Source organism: Sturnira hondurensis, unplaced genomic scaffold (assembly GCF_014824575.4).
Source record: "Sturnira hondurensis isolate 20B ecotype Veracruz unplaced genomic scaffold, ASM1482457v3 Scaffold0008640, whole genome shotgun sequence".
Classification (NCBI taxonomy): domain Eukaryota; kingdom Metazoa; phylum Chordata; class Mammalia; order Chiroptera; family Phyllostomidae; genus Sturnira; species Sturnira hondurensis.
The window spans coordinates 8,742,736-8,755,871 of record NW_028081271.1 but is presented as its reverse complement, the minus strand read 5'-3'; the positions used below and the strand labels follow the sequence as shown (position 1 = coordinate 8,755,871).

Below are 13,136 nucleotides of genomic sequence, written 5' to 3'. Positions count from 1 at the left end.
TGTCTGGGATGGGGCAGGAAATGAGAGACTTGAGGGTGAGTGTCATGATGAGGAATCCAGGGATGCGCTGGGCTCAGAAATTCGGGACAGAACGTAGATTCTCGGGATGTTGGTCAGTGGCAGATCGTCTCAGGTGCCAGGCTGGTGTTGGAGACAAGGCTTCAGTTTCCTGAGGGTAGTCTTTCTCAAGGTGTGGTTGAGGCCACTTGCTGCAGAATCACTTGGAGTGCTCACGAAAATGCTGATTTGGGAGCGCAGCCCTAGACTGGCTAGGTCTATGGGTGTAGAAAGTCTACAGGTACCCTAAGTGGTTCTTATATATAACTTTGAACTAGTATTTATGTTTAGGGGTTGGAGAGCTGGCAGACGTAAGGAACAGACTAAGTCCTGGGCAGGTCCCGCAGCCTTAGCACTTTGGGCTGTCCTGTGCGTTACAGGACGTTTAGCCGCATCCCTAGTCTCTTATCCCCCAGTTGCTAGTAGCACTTCCCCTCCTAGTCACAACACAAAACATCTTCAACCACTGTGAGATGTGCCCTGGGAGGCAAAATACGCCCTGGCTGAGAGCCACTGCTGCGGAGGATCAGAGCAGCAAGCAGGTTCCCAATCTACGGATCAGAAAAAGGTGCTTTTAGGGCCGGAGCCCCAAGTTCCGGCTCTGCCCACGGTAAGGGCTGCTTTATCGGTAAGGGCTGCTTTATCGTGTTGGAAGTGGCAGCGTTTAACCGCCCTGCTGAAGAGGGCTGTGCACCTCTGGGCTTGGTGACGGGTGAAATGTAAGGCTGAGCACCAGGCAGCTCAGGCCAGGTCTCGGTCCCAGCTGTGGACGGGAATCGGTGTGGGAATCGGTGTGGGATCATGAACACACACACACACATGCCTCAGACACCTGAGTCCTGCTGAAGCCAAATTGCCAATGAGTTCCAGACACCCAGTCCACAGCCTGGACTCTGACACACTCAGGGTTTAATGGATCCGGAACACTGGGTTCATTGAAACCCAGGGAGGGCCAGGCTGGGAATGAAGTGGGTGCACAGGGCAGACCTCGGCCAAGCTCAGTGCCTGAGCCTCCACAGGGTGAGGAACTGCGCCCCTCCCATCCCACCTCGAGCAAGAAAGCCTTGCACAGACTTCCACTGAGGCTCAAGGGCCCTAAGCAGGGGACTTCCTGGCTTTTGTCCTCTGTTCTGTGCCTACCTGCTCTCTAGGCAAGTTTCCCGCTCCCATTCCACTGCCTAATGCAGGGTTTCTTTCCCTCCGCCCCACCCCCTGGAGCTGGTATCCCTTTGGCTTGCGTGTGGTTGGGGCAGTCTGGAAGAGGCAGAATCAAAGCCTTGTCGACTGACTGGGTCAGCACTTTCTAACTTCCTTTTAAAGGTACCAATGAGCACTTACAGCATCAAGTCATGGAAAGCAGACCATGAAGCAGTAAGACAGATGCCACCAGCTGTACCACAATGTCAGTTCCACAGAGCAGCGCCTCGTGCTTATGATAGGAAATCCCAACAAGAAAAACACCCCGGGGCCCTTTGAGTACGCACTCCAAGTTTCCTCTCCACGCAGAACACTGCCGGGAACTCAACACGTGCATCGGTGGGGCAGCCGAGTTCAACTCCGTTAATCCCGGTCAGACTAGCTACCAGTTTAGAAGTAATTCCACAATGACCCAAAAACTCTGTAAAAGCACTTCCACTCGTTTTTTATTCAGAAAAAAACAAAAGAAGGCAGAGGCAAAAATCTCGGTCATTTGCAGTATCTATCAGCTTTCAATTTCGCTCTCCTGTTTGGAAAGACAAATAATGAAAATTAATCTATATAAAACATTCCATATATAGTAAACTACTAAACATAAACTCATGTTTAGAAATTATGTTATCAGTTAGTTATTATATTATCATACCACTTATAACATTTTAATTGAAATTTTACTTTTCTTAATTTTTTAAATTTATTTATTAGACAGAGGGGACAGGAGAAAGAGTGGGAGAGAAATATCAATGTGCAGTTGCCTCTCATGTGTCCTCCACTGGGGACCTGGCCTGCAACCCAGGCATGTGCCCTGACTGGGAATTGGACCAGTGACCCTTTGCTTCACAGGCCCGTGTTCAATTCACTGAGCTACACCAGCCAGGGCTAAAATTTTACTTTTCAATTTTATGTTTCATACCAAATAGATTCTATTCTAATGAAATTCTTTTCCTAATCTTTAACAAATGTGCCTAAGGGCTTTTTCAATCCACAATAACAATTTTTAAAAAATATTTTAAAAGATTTTATTTATTTTCACAGAGAAGAGAAGGGAAGGGAAGGAGAGAGGGAGAGAAACATCCATGTGTGGTTGCCTCTCACGCACCCCCTACAGGGGACCTGGCCTGCAATCCAGGCATGTGCCCTGACTGGGAATGGAACCAGTGACCCTTTGTATCACACAATACCAATTTCAATTACCTCTGATTTTAAGCCTGCCCTGAACTTCTGTATTTAATACTGTTATATTTTCCTAAGTGATAAAAGTAGTAGGACATAAACCTTATTCTATTTCTTCTGATCCACAGCCTGATTCATTTTTATATCCTATTTTTGATTTCTAAGAACTAGATATTAGATGCTAATTTGCAGAGCTGGAAAAAAATTCTTACATCATTTGCTGACTTCAGGCAATAACTTAACTAGTTAATAGGAAATACACTGTCTCTATCAAGTACTATCAAGAAATATCTTGACTAATTTTGCAATGTAGGACTTGAGTAAGTGGCAGAAAATTAGCAACTTCTCTTTTAATCTGGCCCTTCTTTGATTTTAGTCATTAAGCTCAAAGTTAAACATCACTCATTTTTTAATGTAGTAAATTCAGAGAATTACTTAACTAAACAAATAATAAATATTAATAATGTGCTATGATAAATACCCTGCATACTTCTGAACTCAATTTAATAAAAGTTCTTCAATTTCACTTATTTAATTTTCTATTTAGTAATTTTTATTATTTTAAAGATTTATTTATTTTTAGAGAGAGGGGAAGGGAAGGAGAAAGAGAAAAATATCTGTGTGTGGTTGCTTCTCTTGCACCCTCTACTGGGGACCTGGCCTGCAACCCAGGCATGTGCCCTGACTGGGAATGGCACCGGTAACCCTTTGGTTCTCAGACCTGCACTCAATCCACTGAGCTACACCAACCAGGGCTCTATTTAGTATTTTTAAAGTGCCCCATTTTGATCTAATTTTTAGGAGCTTGTGCCACTCTAATAGAACTAACTGAATTTTGAAATTAGTCAAATGACTTCATTCTAGCCTGTTTCTGACAATTATAAGATTTTGGTAAAGAAATTTCAGTGAAATCTGAATTTCTTACAAGAAAATATGTAAGTATTTGGAACCTGGCTCTATTTAGATAGTTTTTCATGGTGAACTTTTCCCGTCTATGATGTCCTTTTTTGGTAATATTACTGTTTACAAATTAGAAATAATGACAGGTATTTGAGAATGACAGTAATTCAGAAAGAACAGTGGTTTTATATTTGCCACTTCTATTGAATACGTAATCATACCTGGAAATAAGTAAAAATTTCACCTACCTGTCCAGAAGTGTTTCATGCAAAAATCCATCTTTCCGGGCCTTTTTAAGAATTTTACTATCTTCTTTACTTATTTTAAGTTTGTGGTCTTGGAAGCTCTGAAATTTCTTTCTGTTAAGAAAATATTTTTCTTGAAAAATATCTCAAACTTTGATTACACATGATTACTGATGAACTTACATTTTTAAAGTTTTTCATTTATTTAAGGAAACCTAATTGTATCTTTTTAGTAACACACAGCTTTTCCCCTGCACATGTCGTGGTGCCCACCACCAAGATGGCAGCTGCGTGCGCAGCTCTGTAGGGCCTCTCCTGCCCCGGGATGCTGGCTGGAGGCGGTGTCCTGCCTCTGGGGCGGGACCTAGGTCCTGGCTGGCATTCTGAATTGACAAGTTGCAGCCATTCGATGTATTAATGGGTGGGGAGGATGGATGAAGCCAAGTGACTTCAGCTTTGAAAGCTAGCAGGATAATTAGGAAAACTGAAGGACTCAGAGAAAGAAAGGCCTCTGCTCAGGGCTCCGTCCTAGAGTTTACATCGGGCTGCCTCCCTCCTGTCCTTCTGGTGTTTTCTTTTAGTACCTTGAGAAGTACTTTACTGTCAAGTCTGTAGGTCTGAAAGGAAAAGAATACGTACACGTAATTGATTTCACACTGCTTAACATTTCCTTTGTCTTCTTCTGGAATATCATCTTTTTTCTTAGTTTCTCGTTCAGCACAGGATCTAATCTGGATATTGGAGATGAGAACCCAGTAAGTTTTACATTTATCTTTCCCCCTTCCAACTTTACTTAGTACATAAAAAATTCTAGGTGATTTCTTATGCAAAAGAAGAAAACAGTAACTTAGCAGTTCGATTCAGAAAAGGACCTTGCGACCCTCTCTAGTGATGGGTTGATGCCCCACCTGCGCTGCCTGGCCAGGGCCACGTCTAACATTGTGAGGCGATCTGGTCACATTGTGCGGGACATGGGTTAATTTAAAGAAAACGCCAGGGTTACCTTTATCATTTCCTCTTCTCCTGCTGTTTTACTTTTTGCTTCTATATCGCCTGCTTCATTGCATCTGATAAAGCAGCTATTGGAGGCCAGTAAAGCCATTTTCCCCTAAACAGAATAACAAAAAATAATTATGAGAACATCTGAAAAAGAATTCTTAAGTCTTGAGACTAAATTTTCCTTCATGACTCTAAAGAATATGGAGAAAACCTGGGGGGGAAAACATATAAAAACTAAAATCACTTATAATCTAATTATTTAAAGATAACCAAAATAAGTATTTTCAATATATTCAATTAGTGGGACTAAATTTTAACTAGCTGAAGTAGAATTGTTTCTTCTGGTCTAAAAGATCTATTGAGGATATAATTAATTTAGTTGAGTTTGAAAAAAAAATAGCCTTAAAGACAATAAAAATTATAACATAGTACACAATACTTTACTCAAATAGTTGTGTTCTAAGTAAACTTTCCTCCATAATTAGAAAAATAAAAGACTGTATCATATAAAAGCTAGCCTTTGGCCACTTTGAATTTACTCCGCAGGACTTTAAGAACCAATGTCTGAGAGACTTCTGTGTGGAAAGAAATGTTCATATTCTTTTTAGTTGTTTAACGCTCAGTGTGCTGTCTGATTCTGATACACAGAACTTGGAAGATTAATTTTCTTGTGTACCTGAACCTAGATTATAAATTTGATTAATTACATTTCCTTACATATCTAAGTTTTCATCATAACTTGTATATTGTTGATTCTTCTGGAAACTGAATACCATACACATCAGACAAAATATTCACGAGTATAATAATGACAAAACTGTATTAATAGCCTTCTATCACATCAAGTTATCAAAGTGCTCGAGGCGCAAGGGCTGGGTTTCCTGTCACCTGGGAGACCCGGTGAGCTTGGAGACGGCTGGGTCGTGCGTCCCGGGGTTGAAACCGCACTGCCGCTCTCCGGCCACTTTCTGCAGTCCAGCTGCACCTGTCACATCAGGGACGTTTCCGTCTCTCTTTAACTTAAATTTAAATTTAAAAACTGAATGTCTTTCCCCCAGATAAAATGAACTTCCCTAAAGTCCTGTATTCTACTTTAACAGAGATATAATGTTCTATTATAGATGTCTTCATTTTCCCCTGCTATTATGAATGGTGCTGTTGGCATCTTTCTGGACATAAAATCGCTGACTTCTCCTGACACGAGAGTCCTTCCCTGGACAAGGAGCCTTTCGGAAACAGTCACGGCACTCACGTCCTGAAAGACTGGCTCCCACTGCTCTCTCGGTCCAATCGCATCCGAGCGCCCCACAATGAGTCCGTCTGAATTTATGCCGAGGTATTTCCCATAGCCAGATTTCAGGGCAATTCTTCATGGAATTGGAATGAAAAAGATCAGAGTTATAAACTGCGAGAAAGAAAAGCAAGCACGGAACATAGAAATAATGTGTATGTATATGAAAATTCAGACTGCCCATAGGTCAGACATTTAAAAGCCACACATCAGTGACCACTGGCTACCGTACTGTGTAGTTCTATATATGTAATTTCATATTCTGCTTTTTATTGCAAGCACTATCATATATAGCAAACATTTTCTAAATTCTTTCTTCTTCAAATATATAAAGAAGTTTGAGTTTACTGGCTATACTTTAGCTTTCATTCTTTAAAAGTCCTTCAAAGTACTTACTGGCCATTCAAAGAAAGTATAGAAATAATCATGTTAATACTGTTTTTTAAGGGAAAAAATATGATTTTTAAGTTTTTAGTTTACCAACCCCTGTGATGCCAGGAGATTGACTTTATATTCATGTATAGGTCAATGATAAAACAATACAAACCATTATCATCTTCACCTAGCCAGTGACCAGAATACTGAAATTTAATTTCCATATTTACTACACGAAGCATCATTCTGTACTTTTGCTTGTGAGAATTAAAAAGGACAGCTGATAAAATGATTGCAAAAATAGTGAGTAAAACGTCCTTCTGGTTTTTGCGGCTCTGTAACGCCCTCTGCTGGTCCTGGCAGCTCTCCTCCCTCCGGCCCCCGACTGGGCCCGGGGTTCACGCAGGTGAGTCTATGAGTCCCAGCAGCCAGACCAGTTATGTGTCTGTGCTCCTCACAGGGTCTCTCTAGTCTCTCTTATTTATTTGTGACCTTATTCATTTTCTTTTTTTCTGCACAGTATTATATATTGCTAGGCACCACAATTTTATCTGGGGCTTTACATCTCTTCTAAAGAGAAATACTGAAAATGTAATTTATTTTTTTAAAATATATTTTACTAAGTATGCTATTACAGTTGTCCCATTTTTCTCCCCTTTATTCCCCTCCTGAAAATGGAATTTAATAATATCAGAATATCAGCTGGATACATAAATAATGCTATATTTTGTTTAACATCACAAAATATACTTTCCAAATATATTGTTTTGCTTTATAATTCAAAATTACTCTGTGGGTTTAAGTTAGCTATATAGAGATTTTTAACAAATAAGACTAAATTAAAGAAAAAGGTGATTACTTATAGTTCAACCCAAGCTTACCTGGAATCAGACAATTTGACAGCGGTAAACTGCTCTGGAGGACTAGGGCCCTCGTCAACTACAGGAGAAGAAACATTTTGAAATCTGACATTAGTTATAAACACACATGTAAAGAGATTCTTCAGTTTTAAAAGTAGTTTTTCTTTTAAAATTTAAGAATATTACTCTCGTATAATTACAATGTAGTATTCATATTACCAGGGTCTACTTTATGTTCTAACTGTGGTGTTAGTTTTACATGTTTAATGAGGCAGCACGATGCTTATTTATAAAATATCACTGCCGGGATATTTTCTCTGTGTATTTGAAATGCAGTCAGTACAGGGACAAACCGCTGTATTTAAAAAGCTAAATGCTTTAATTAATTCAAGCGATGGCCATTCAGACCAGAAGACAGTGCCTGTCTCCTCTCAGTGCTTCCTGTGATGGCTAAGAGGGGCTGGGGGACTTTCAGTTGTTTCCATGCTCTGGGTCAGGTTGGCCAAAGGTCTGAAGGACGAAGGGATTCAACACTGACTCAGCCAGGTGTTCTTTTTCTTTCCACATACGATTTCAATGATTCGTATTGCTTTTCATTTCCATAGGTATATTTCTGCAACTATAAAGAATGTTTTTAAATTCTTATCCTAAAAAGAGGGAGTTGCCAATAATTGGTAAATACTGAGGAACGAAAAAGCGAAGAGTCCAAGGTAACGGACTTGTTCCTCTGGAGTGCATGGTGCTTGAGACGAGACACGGGCCGGGGGACAAACGCAGTAAGACGTACACCGAAGAGGCCTTCCCCGTGAGCACTTCCCACACAAACCTTCCTTGTGTGGGGCTCCCAGGGTAAAAAGTCCGTTGTCAAGTGCGTGTATGTAGGTTCCTTTATCCATCTCAATTGCTATGGTTCCTGAAATTTCACCAAAGTTTGTTACCGTCCACCAGATTCCTAAAAAATAAAATCAGTATTTAAAGTTTGTACTTCAGAGTTGACACAAGGTTCTTACTTGTTGCTGTGGTTATAAGGTACGTTCTAAAAATGTCGCAGTTCTCAGAAATAGTAGAGATCTGACATACCCTTGCTCACTCTCCTCCAATGGTCACACCAACTCTGCTATTGACGGCAGACGTCGAAATCAGGACGTTAACTGAATAACGTCTCAGACGACGAAGTCAATATACAGAAATCAACTGCATATCTATATGCTAATAGCAAACAGTTTAAAAATACAACTTCAAAGTCCCATTTACAGTAGTGTCATATTATGAAACACCTGAGGCTTTAAAAAAGACGTGGAAGACTGCTACACTAAGAACTGCAAATTACTGAGAGTCAGCGTGGTTCAGATGTCAAGTCTCTCCAGATGACCTAGAGTGAATGCAGCTCTCCAGAAAATCCAACAAGCTTTACTACAGAAAGTGGTAAATTGATTATAAAACTTATATGTAAATGCAAAGACCTAGAATAATCAAAATAATCTTGGAAAAGAAGTATAAAGCTGGAAGGCTCCTATCACCTGATTTCAAGACCTGGGTACGTGACAGTAACCAAGACAAATCTATCAGTAGAACGAAAGACACACGGATGGACCAGAGCCCAGCAACAGACCAGCACACACAAAGTCAACTGATTTTTGACCAAGATACCAAAGCAGTGGAACAGGGAAGGAAAGTCTATTCAACAGAGATGTTAAGATAGCCGATACAATTCGGGAGGAAAAAAAACCCAGGTTAATTTGAGATGGGCCATGAATCTACCCAACCTAGGAAGCCTGCGAAAGGAAATGCAGAACATCTTTGGGACCTGGGGATAGCAAGGGTTCCTTAGACTGGAGGAGTAAGGTCGTAGCCATAATAGAAAAACCTAATTGGGCTGTATAAAAATTATAAACTTACGCTTATCAAAAAAAAACACTATTACTAAAATGAAAAGTCAAACCACAAACTGAGAGAAAAGACTAATAAAAGAATTTCAATACTTTCTTGGTGGGAGTGTAAAATGGTAGAACCATGTCAGAAAATTTTTGGCAGGATTTTATGTAGTTAGGTACTCACCTATCCTTTGACAAAGCAAATCTACACACAGAGACATCTGCCCAAGATATTTACCCTAATTTTAGAGTTGTTGATTTGCTATTTCCAAAAATGGGGAGATTTTTCTGGAATATTTGCTTTATAACATTTCATATAAAAGTAAAGGAGCCAAAATATATTAACTTTCAAAATGCAACCTGCCACGTTTTAAGAGAAATAATTGCTTTAAAGTATAAGTGTGGAAAAGATAGAAAGATTAACTGGAAAACAGGCTTGTTAAGTATGTGTGGGCCAGTTTATTTCTGGCACTGTTAATAAGCTACTTGATGTTTAATTAAGATTTTCATTCATTTCACTGTATACAAAGTAATTATATTTCTTTCAGGAATATACAAATCACTGGTTTAAAATGCACACATTCTCAAAGAAAATAAACCAAGTCATCCAGTAACAGTTTTGTTCAAAGTGGTTTTGTTATAATGTTGATGAGAAGAAACAAAGGTGGATTCCCGACGTGGTCGAGGCCACTGTCTGAGTGGGGTCTGCCTGGGTTTCCACCCACACCCTAAAGACCTGCGTGTCTCCACTGTCCCGGTCTCCGTGCGGGGGGAGGGTATGTGCGAGTGCCCTGCAACAGGAGGGCATCCTGTCCAGGGCTGAGATCTGCTCTGCGTTCTGCACACCCAGTGCCCTGAACTGGAACAAGGGGGTTGGAAAGTAAGGATCCTACTTGTTCATCTTTCTTAAATGTATGGATGGCTCACATTTATCTCAGTGTTGTTTTGTGACCAGAAATACGCTCTCGGAACTTAACTCTCATTTATATCTATCAGGCTACGGTAGAACTCATTTCATTACACCAGACATCATTTTGCTTACATTTCAGTTTCCAAGAACCTACTGACAACTCTGTAAAGTTAGGACTTACTGTAACATGTAAAATATATTTGGCTAAATAATACTTAATCAAGCCTTGAAAACTGTGTATCAGAATCTGGGCTATTAAGTAGTTTAATGGTGTCTATTACATCAGAGAGCTGTCTCCTCCCTCCCACGCTTTGTTCTGATCACGAAGAACAGACATCAGTCACATCTACTGTGTCAGAAAACAAAGCAAATCTGTGCCCATAAATAATACTTAAGCACTTCAAGACAAATATGAATAAGTCATAAATTCCTTCTGCTTTCTTTTTATAACTTATCTCTAACTAGAAAAATATTTTTAAAGGGCTCTTAACCAGCGTTGACTTTTCTCAGAATAAAGTGTGGAAAACTCACCAACAATATCAAGTTGGGTTTCTTCATCATCCTCTCTTTTCCTCTTCTTCTCTTTGCTCTTTTTCTTCTTACTGCAGGAGATAATTTATACAAGATGAGTTTAGCTATGAGTTTGATTTACATTTTATATTTCACAGAACAGAATCTTAGAAGAATCTTTTAAGCTGTACACTGATTTATACATAATTAATTTGCACCGACATGCCTCTTCTAACACAGATGTTGCTTCTGACCCTGCATATATTGTGTCACAGTTAAGGGCGCAGACTCCGGAGCCAGCCTGCCTGATTGTACATCCTAATTCTATCACTTCTTAGCTCTGGGATTTTTGGCAAAAGAACTGACTCTTTGAGTCACTTTCCACCTATAAAGTAAGAATAGTAATTTCACCTAACTCTTAAGGTTATTGTAATAAGGATTAACAGTTAATATGTACTTTCATATGTTGTGGTGAGAATGTAAAATGGTGAAGCTGCTTTGGAAATTAGTTTGGGGTTCCTCAAAGAGTTAAACACAGAGTTATCATATGATCTAACAATTCTACTCCTAGTTATATACCCAACAGAAATGAAAACATGTGTCTGCATGATAACTGCATAAGAATACTTACAGTGATATTACTCACAATCGCCAGAAAGTAGAAAAACCCCAATGTCCATCAAATGGGGAATGGATGAGCAAAATGTGTTACTTGTTGTTACATTCAAAATTGAGTATTATTCAGTTGTAAAGACTGTGAGTACAGATCATTCTACAACATGGATGGACCTTGGGAATGCTTTGCTAAGTAAAAGCCAGATATAAAAGGTGGCATGCTGTACGATCACATTTATGTGAACTACTCAGAACAGGCCAATCCATGGAGACAGAAAGCAAATTAGTGGTTGCCAGGGACAGAGGAGAGAACAGGAGGAATGAAGGTTACGGGGAGAGAGGTTTCCTTCTGAGGTGACGAAAACGTTTAGCAACTATTGACAGAGGTGAACCTTGTGACTATACTAAAAAGACCCACTGAACTGTACTTTAAAAAGATTAAGTTTCATGGCATGTAAATAATATTGCATTAAGTAAAAAAAATAAAATAAAATAAACCAAAATAAAAAAATAACCCCCGGGGTAATTTTAAAAAGTTAATATGCAGTGTTTACAATGGTTCTTAGCACATAAAAAGTGCTTTAAGTGTGTTAATTATGATCAGTAGTTATGACAATTGTAAGACACATTTGTTTGCATTTTCATCATAAAGTACATTTGCAGAAGCTAACTCTCTCTTCCCTCCAGTAAATTCAGAGTAAAAGTTTCACTTATTCAAGGGCGGTAGCTTCAGCTTACTCCTTGTCACTTTCTTTCCATTTCTCCTTAAAGTACCCCAAACTCGGTTTATCAGAGACCAGAAGCAAATGCTAACATTTTTAAGGTCAGTCGGAGCAAATCAACCAGTTAAAAAAGAGGTGGAGGTATGAGTGGGCAGATACCTTTTCCTAAAATACCTTATCACCACTACAACCTCCTCCTGGCTTTCGAGGCTCTAAAGGGTAGCACATTTTATCTTACTTAATCCTCATAACAATCAGTCTTTGTTTTATTTGTTTGTTTTTCTTTTCATAACGATCAGAGTACAATTAATCCTTCTTAACAAGTAAAAGGAAGCTCAAAGATACTAACGAACTTGCCACAAATGACAAAATCAGGTCATTAATTAGTGGGGTCCAGACTCGAGCCCATAACCCTGTCAAAATCCACATCTGCATATTGCGCTGAAAACTCATAAGGATTTTAGGGTGGAGGGAGACAATGGTGAAACTAAGTAATAGCTAATAGAGGAAGTTACGACCCACGTCGGCAGACTACAGCGGAGGTAGCGGGGCGGAGGGGTGCCCAGACTTGAGGATGCAGGGTTATGGGCCCCACCCTCCCGTCTCCTCCCCTTTCGGGGCGAGTACCCCCGGCGGGTCTCCCCAGCGCCGCACCGGCCCGGGCGGGCCCAAGGCCGCGAGCCGAAGTGACAGCTGACAGCTGTGGGAGCCTCCGCGAGACGCACCTGGGAAGCGGGAGGGGGGTGGGGGTCACCAGGAGAGAGAAGAAGGTCTCCATGCAAAGGTCCGGCCTTACCTCTTGGCCTTGGTTCCCTTAAGCACGAGTTTGGTGGACTTCACAAAGGAGTATTCGCTCATGGTTCTGGTGACAATTTTGTAGAAAGGCAGGCGCTGGATCGGACGAGAGAGGCACAACACCGACGCGCTGAAAGCGCCCGCACGCGCCGGCAGCAGCGATTATTTTCCGCCGAAACCCTCGTCTGTTAAACCCGAACCGGAGTCCCAGATACAGTTCTACTTCCTGTTTACTGTCCCGGACGACGGCAGACACAGAGGGTCTAAATAGGTTCACTCTGAGAACGCCTGAGTGTTGAGGGAACGTGCCCTCTTGTGGTAGTAGCGGGTGTAACAGCCGTGGTTGGCCTCCAAGCCGCTGCTAGGAAAGCCTGCCAGTCTCCGAGGATAAAGTGTCTCAAGCAGCCTTCCCGGTGCAGCTGGGAACGCTCATTACCTGGTCTTGGACGACTTTACCACCCATTTCCATTCCATAAACGTTTATTATAGTGTTTTAACTAGGGTTACAAGAGTGATGTGCACAGGAAACAATTAGGGAATAAAATAGAAGATACGTATGTGTCAAAATTTGGGCCGCAGATTTCACAAATTCTGCTGGAATTTGGGTGGAGGT

General features: G+C 40.7%; 1 protein-coding gene across 1 annotated transcript; it reads right to left on the bottom strand.

Annotated features, from left to right (window-relative positions):
* Positions 1–1,673: 1,673 nt before the first annotated feature.
* FRG1 (FSHD region gene 1) lies at positions 1,674–12,739 on the bottom strand. Its single transcript, XM_037055230.1, has 9 exons — positions 12,525–12,739; positions 10,413–10,483; positions 7,924–8,049; positions 7,119–7,176; positions 5,824–5,938; positions 4,576–4,680; positions 4,212–4,303; positions 3,576–3,686; positions 1,674–1,780 (listed from the first exon to the last, which is right to left on the bottom strand). Exons 1-9 carry the CDS (start codon positions 12,584–12,586, stop codon positions 1,744–1,746), a joined length of 777 nt encoding a protein of 258 aa, XP_036911125.1. The 5' UTR covers positions 12,587–12,739; the 3' UTR covers positions 1,674–1,743.
* Between the last annotated feature and the right edge of the window lie 397 nt (positions 12,740–13,136).

Bases quoted from the DNA above. Each gene is read 5' to 3' on its own strand.
- FRG1 (XM_037055230.1), bottom strand. From the start codon at position 12,586: ATGAGCGAATACTCCTTTGTGAAGTCCACCAAACTCGTGCTTAAGGGA. The intron at 4,681-5,823 runs GTGAGTGCCGTG...TATTCTGTTTAG, and splicing joins GGGAGCCAGTCTTTCAGGAC to GGGAAAATGGCTTTACTGGC. The intron at 3,687-4,211 runs GTACGTATTCTT...TTTTCTTAACAG, and splicing joins CAGTGTGAAATCAATTACGT to AAAGAAATTTCAGAGCTTCC.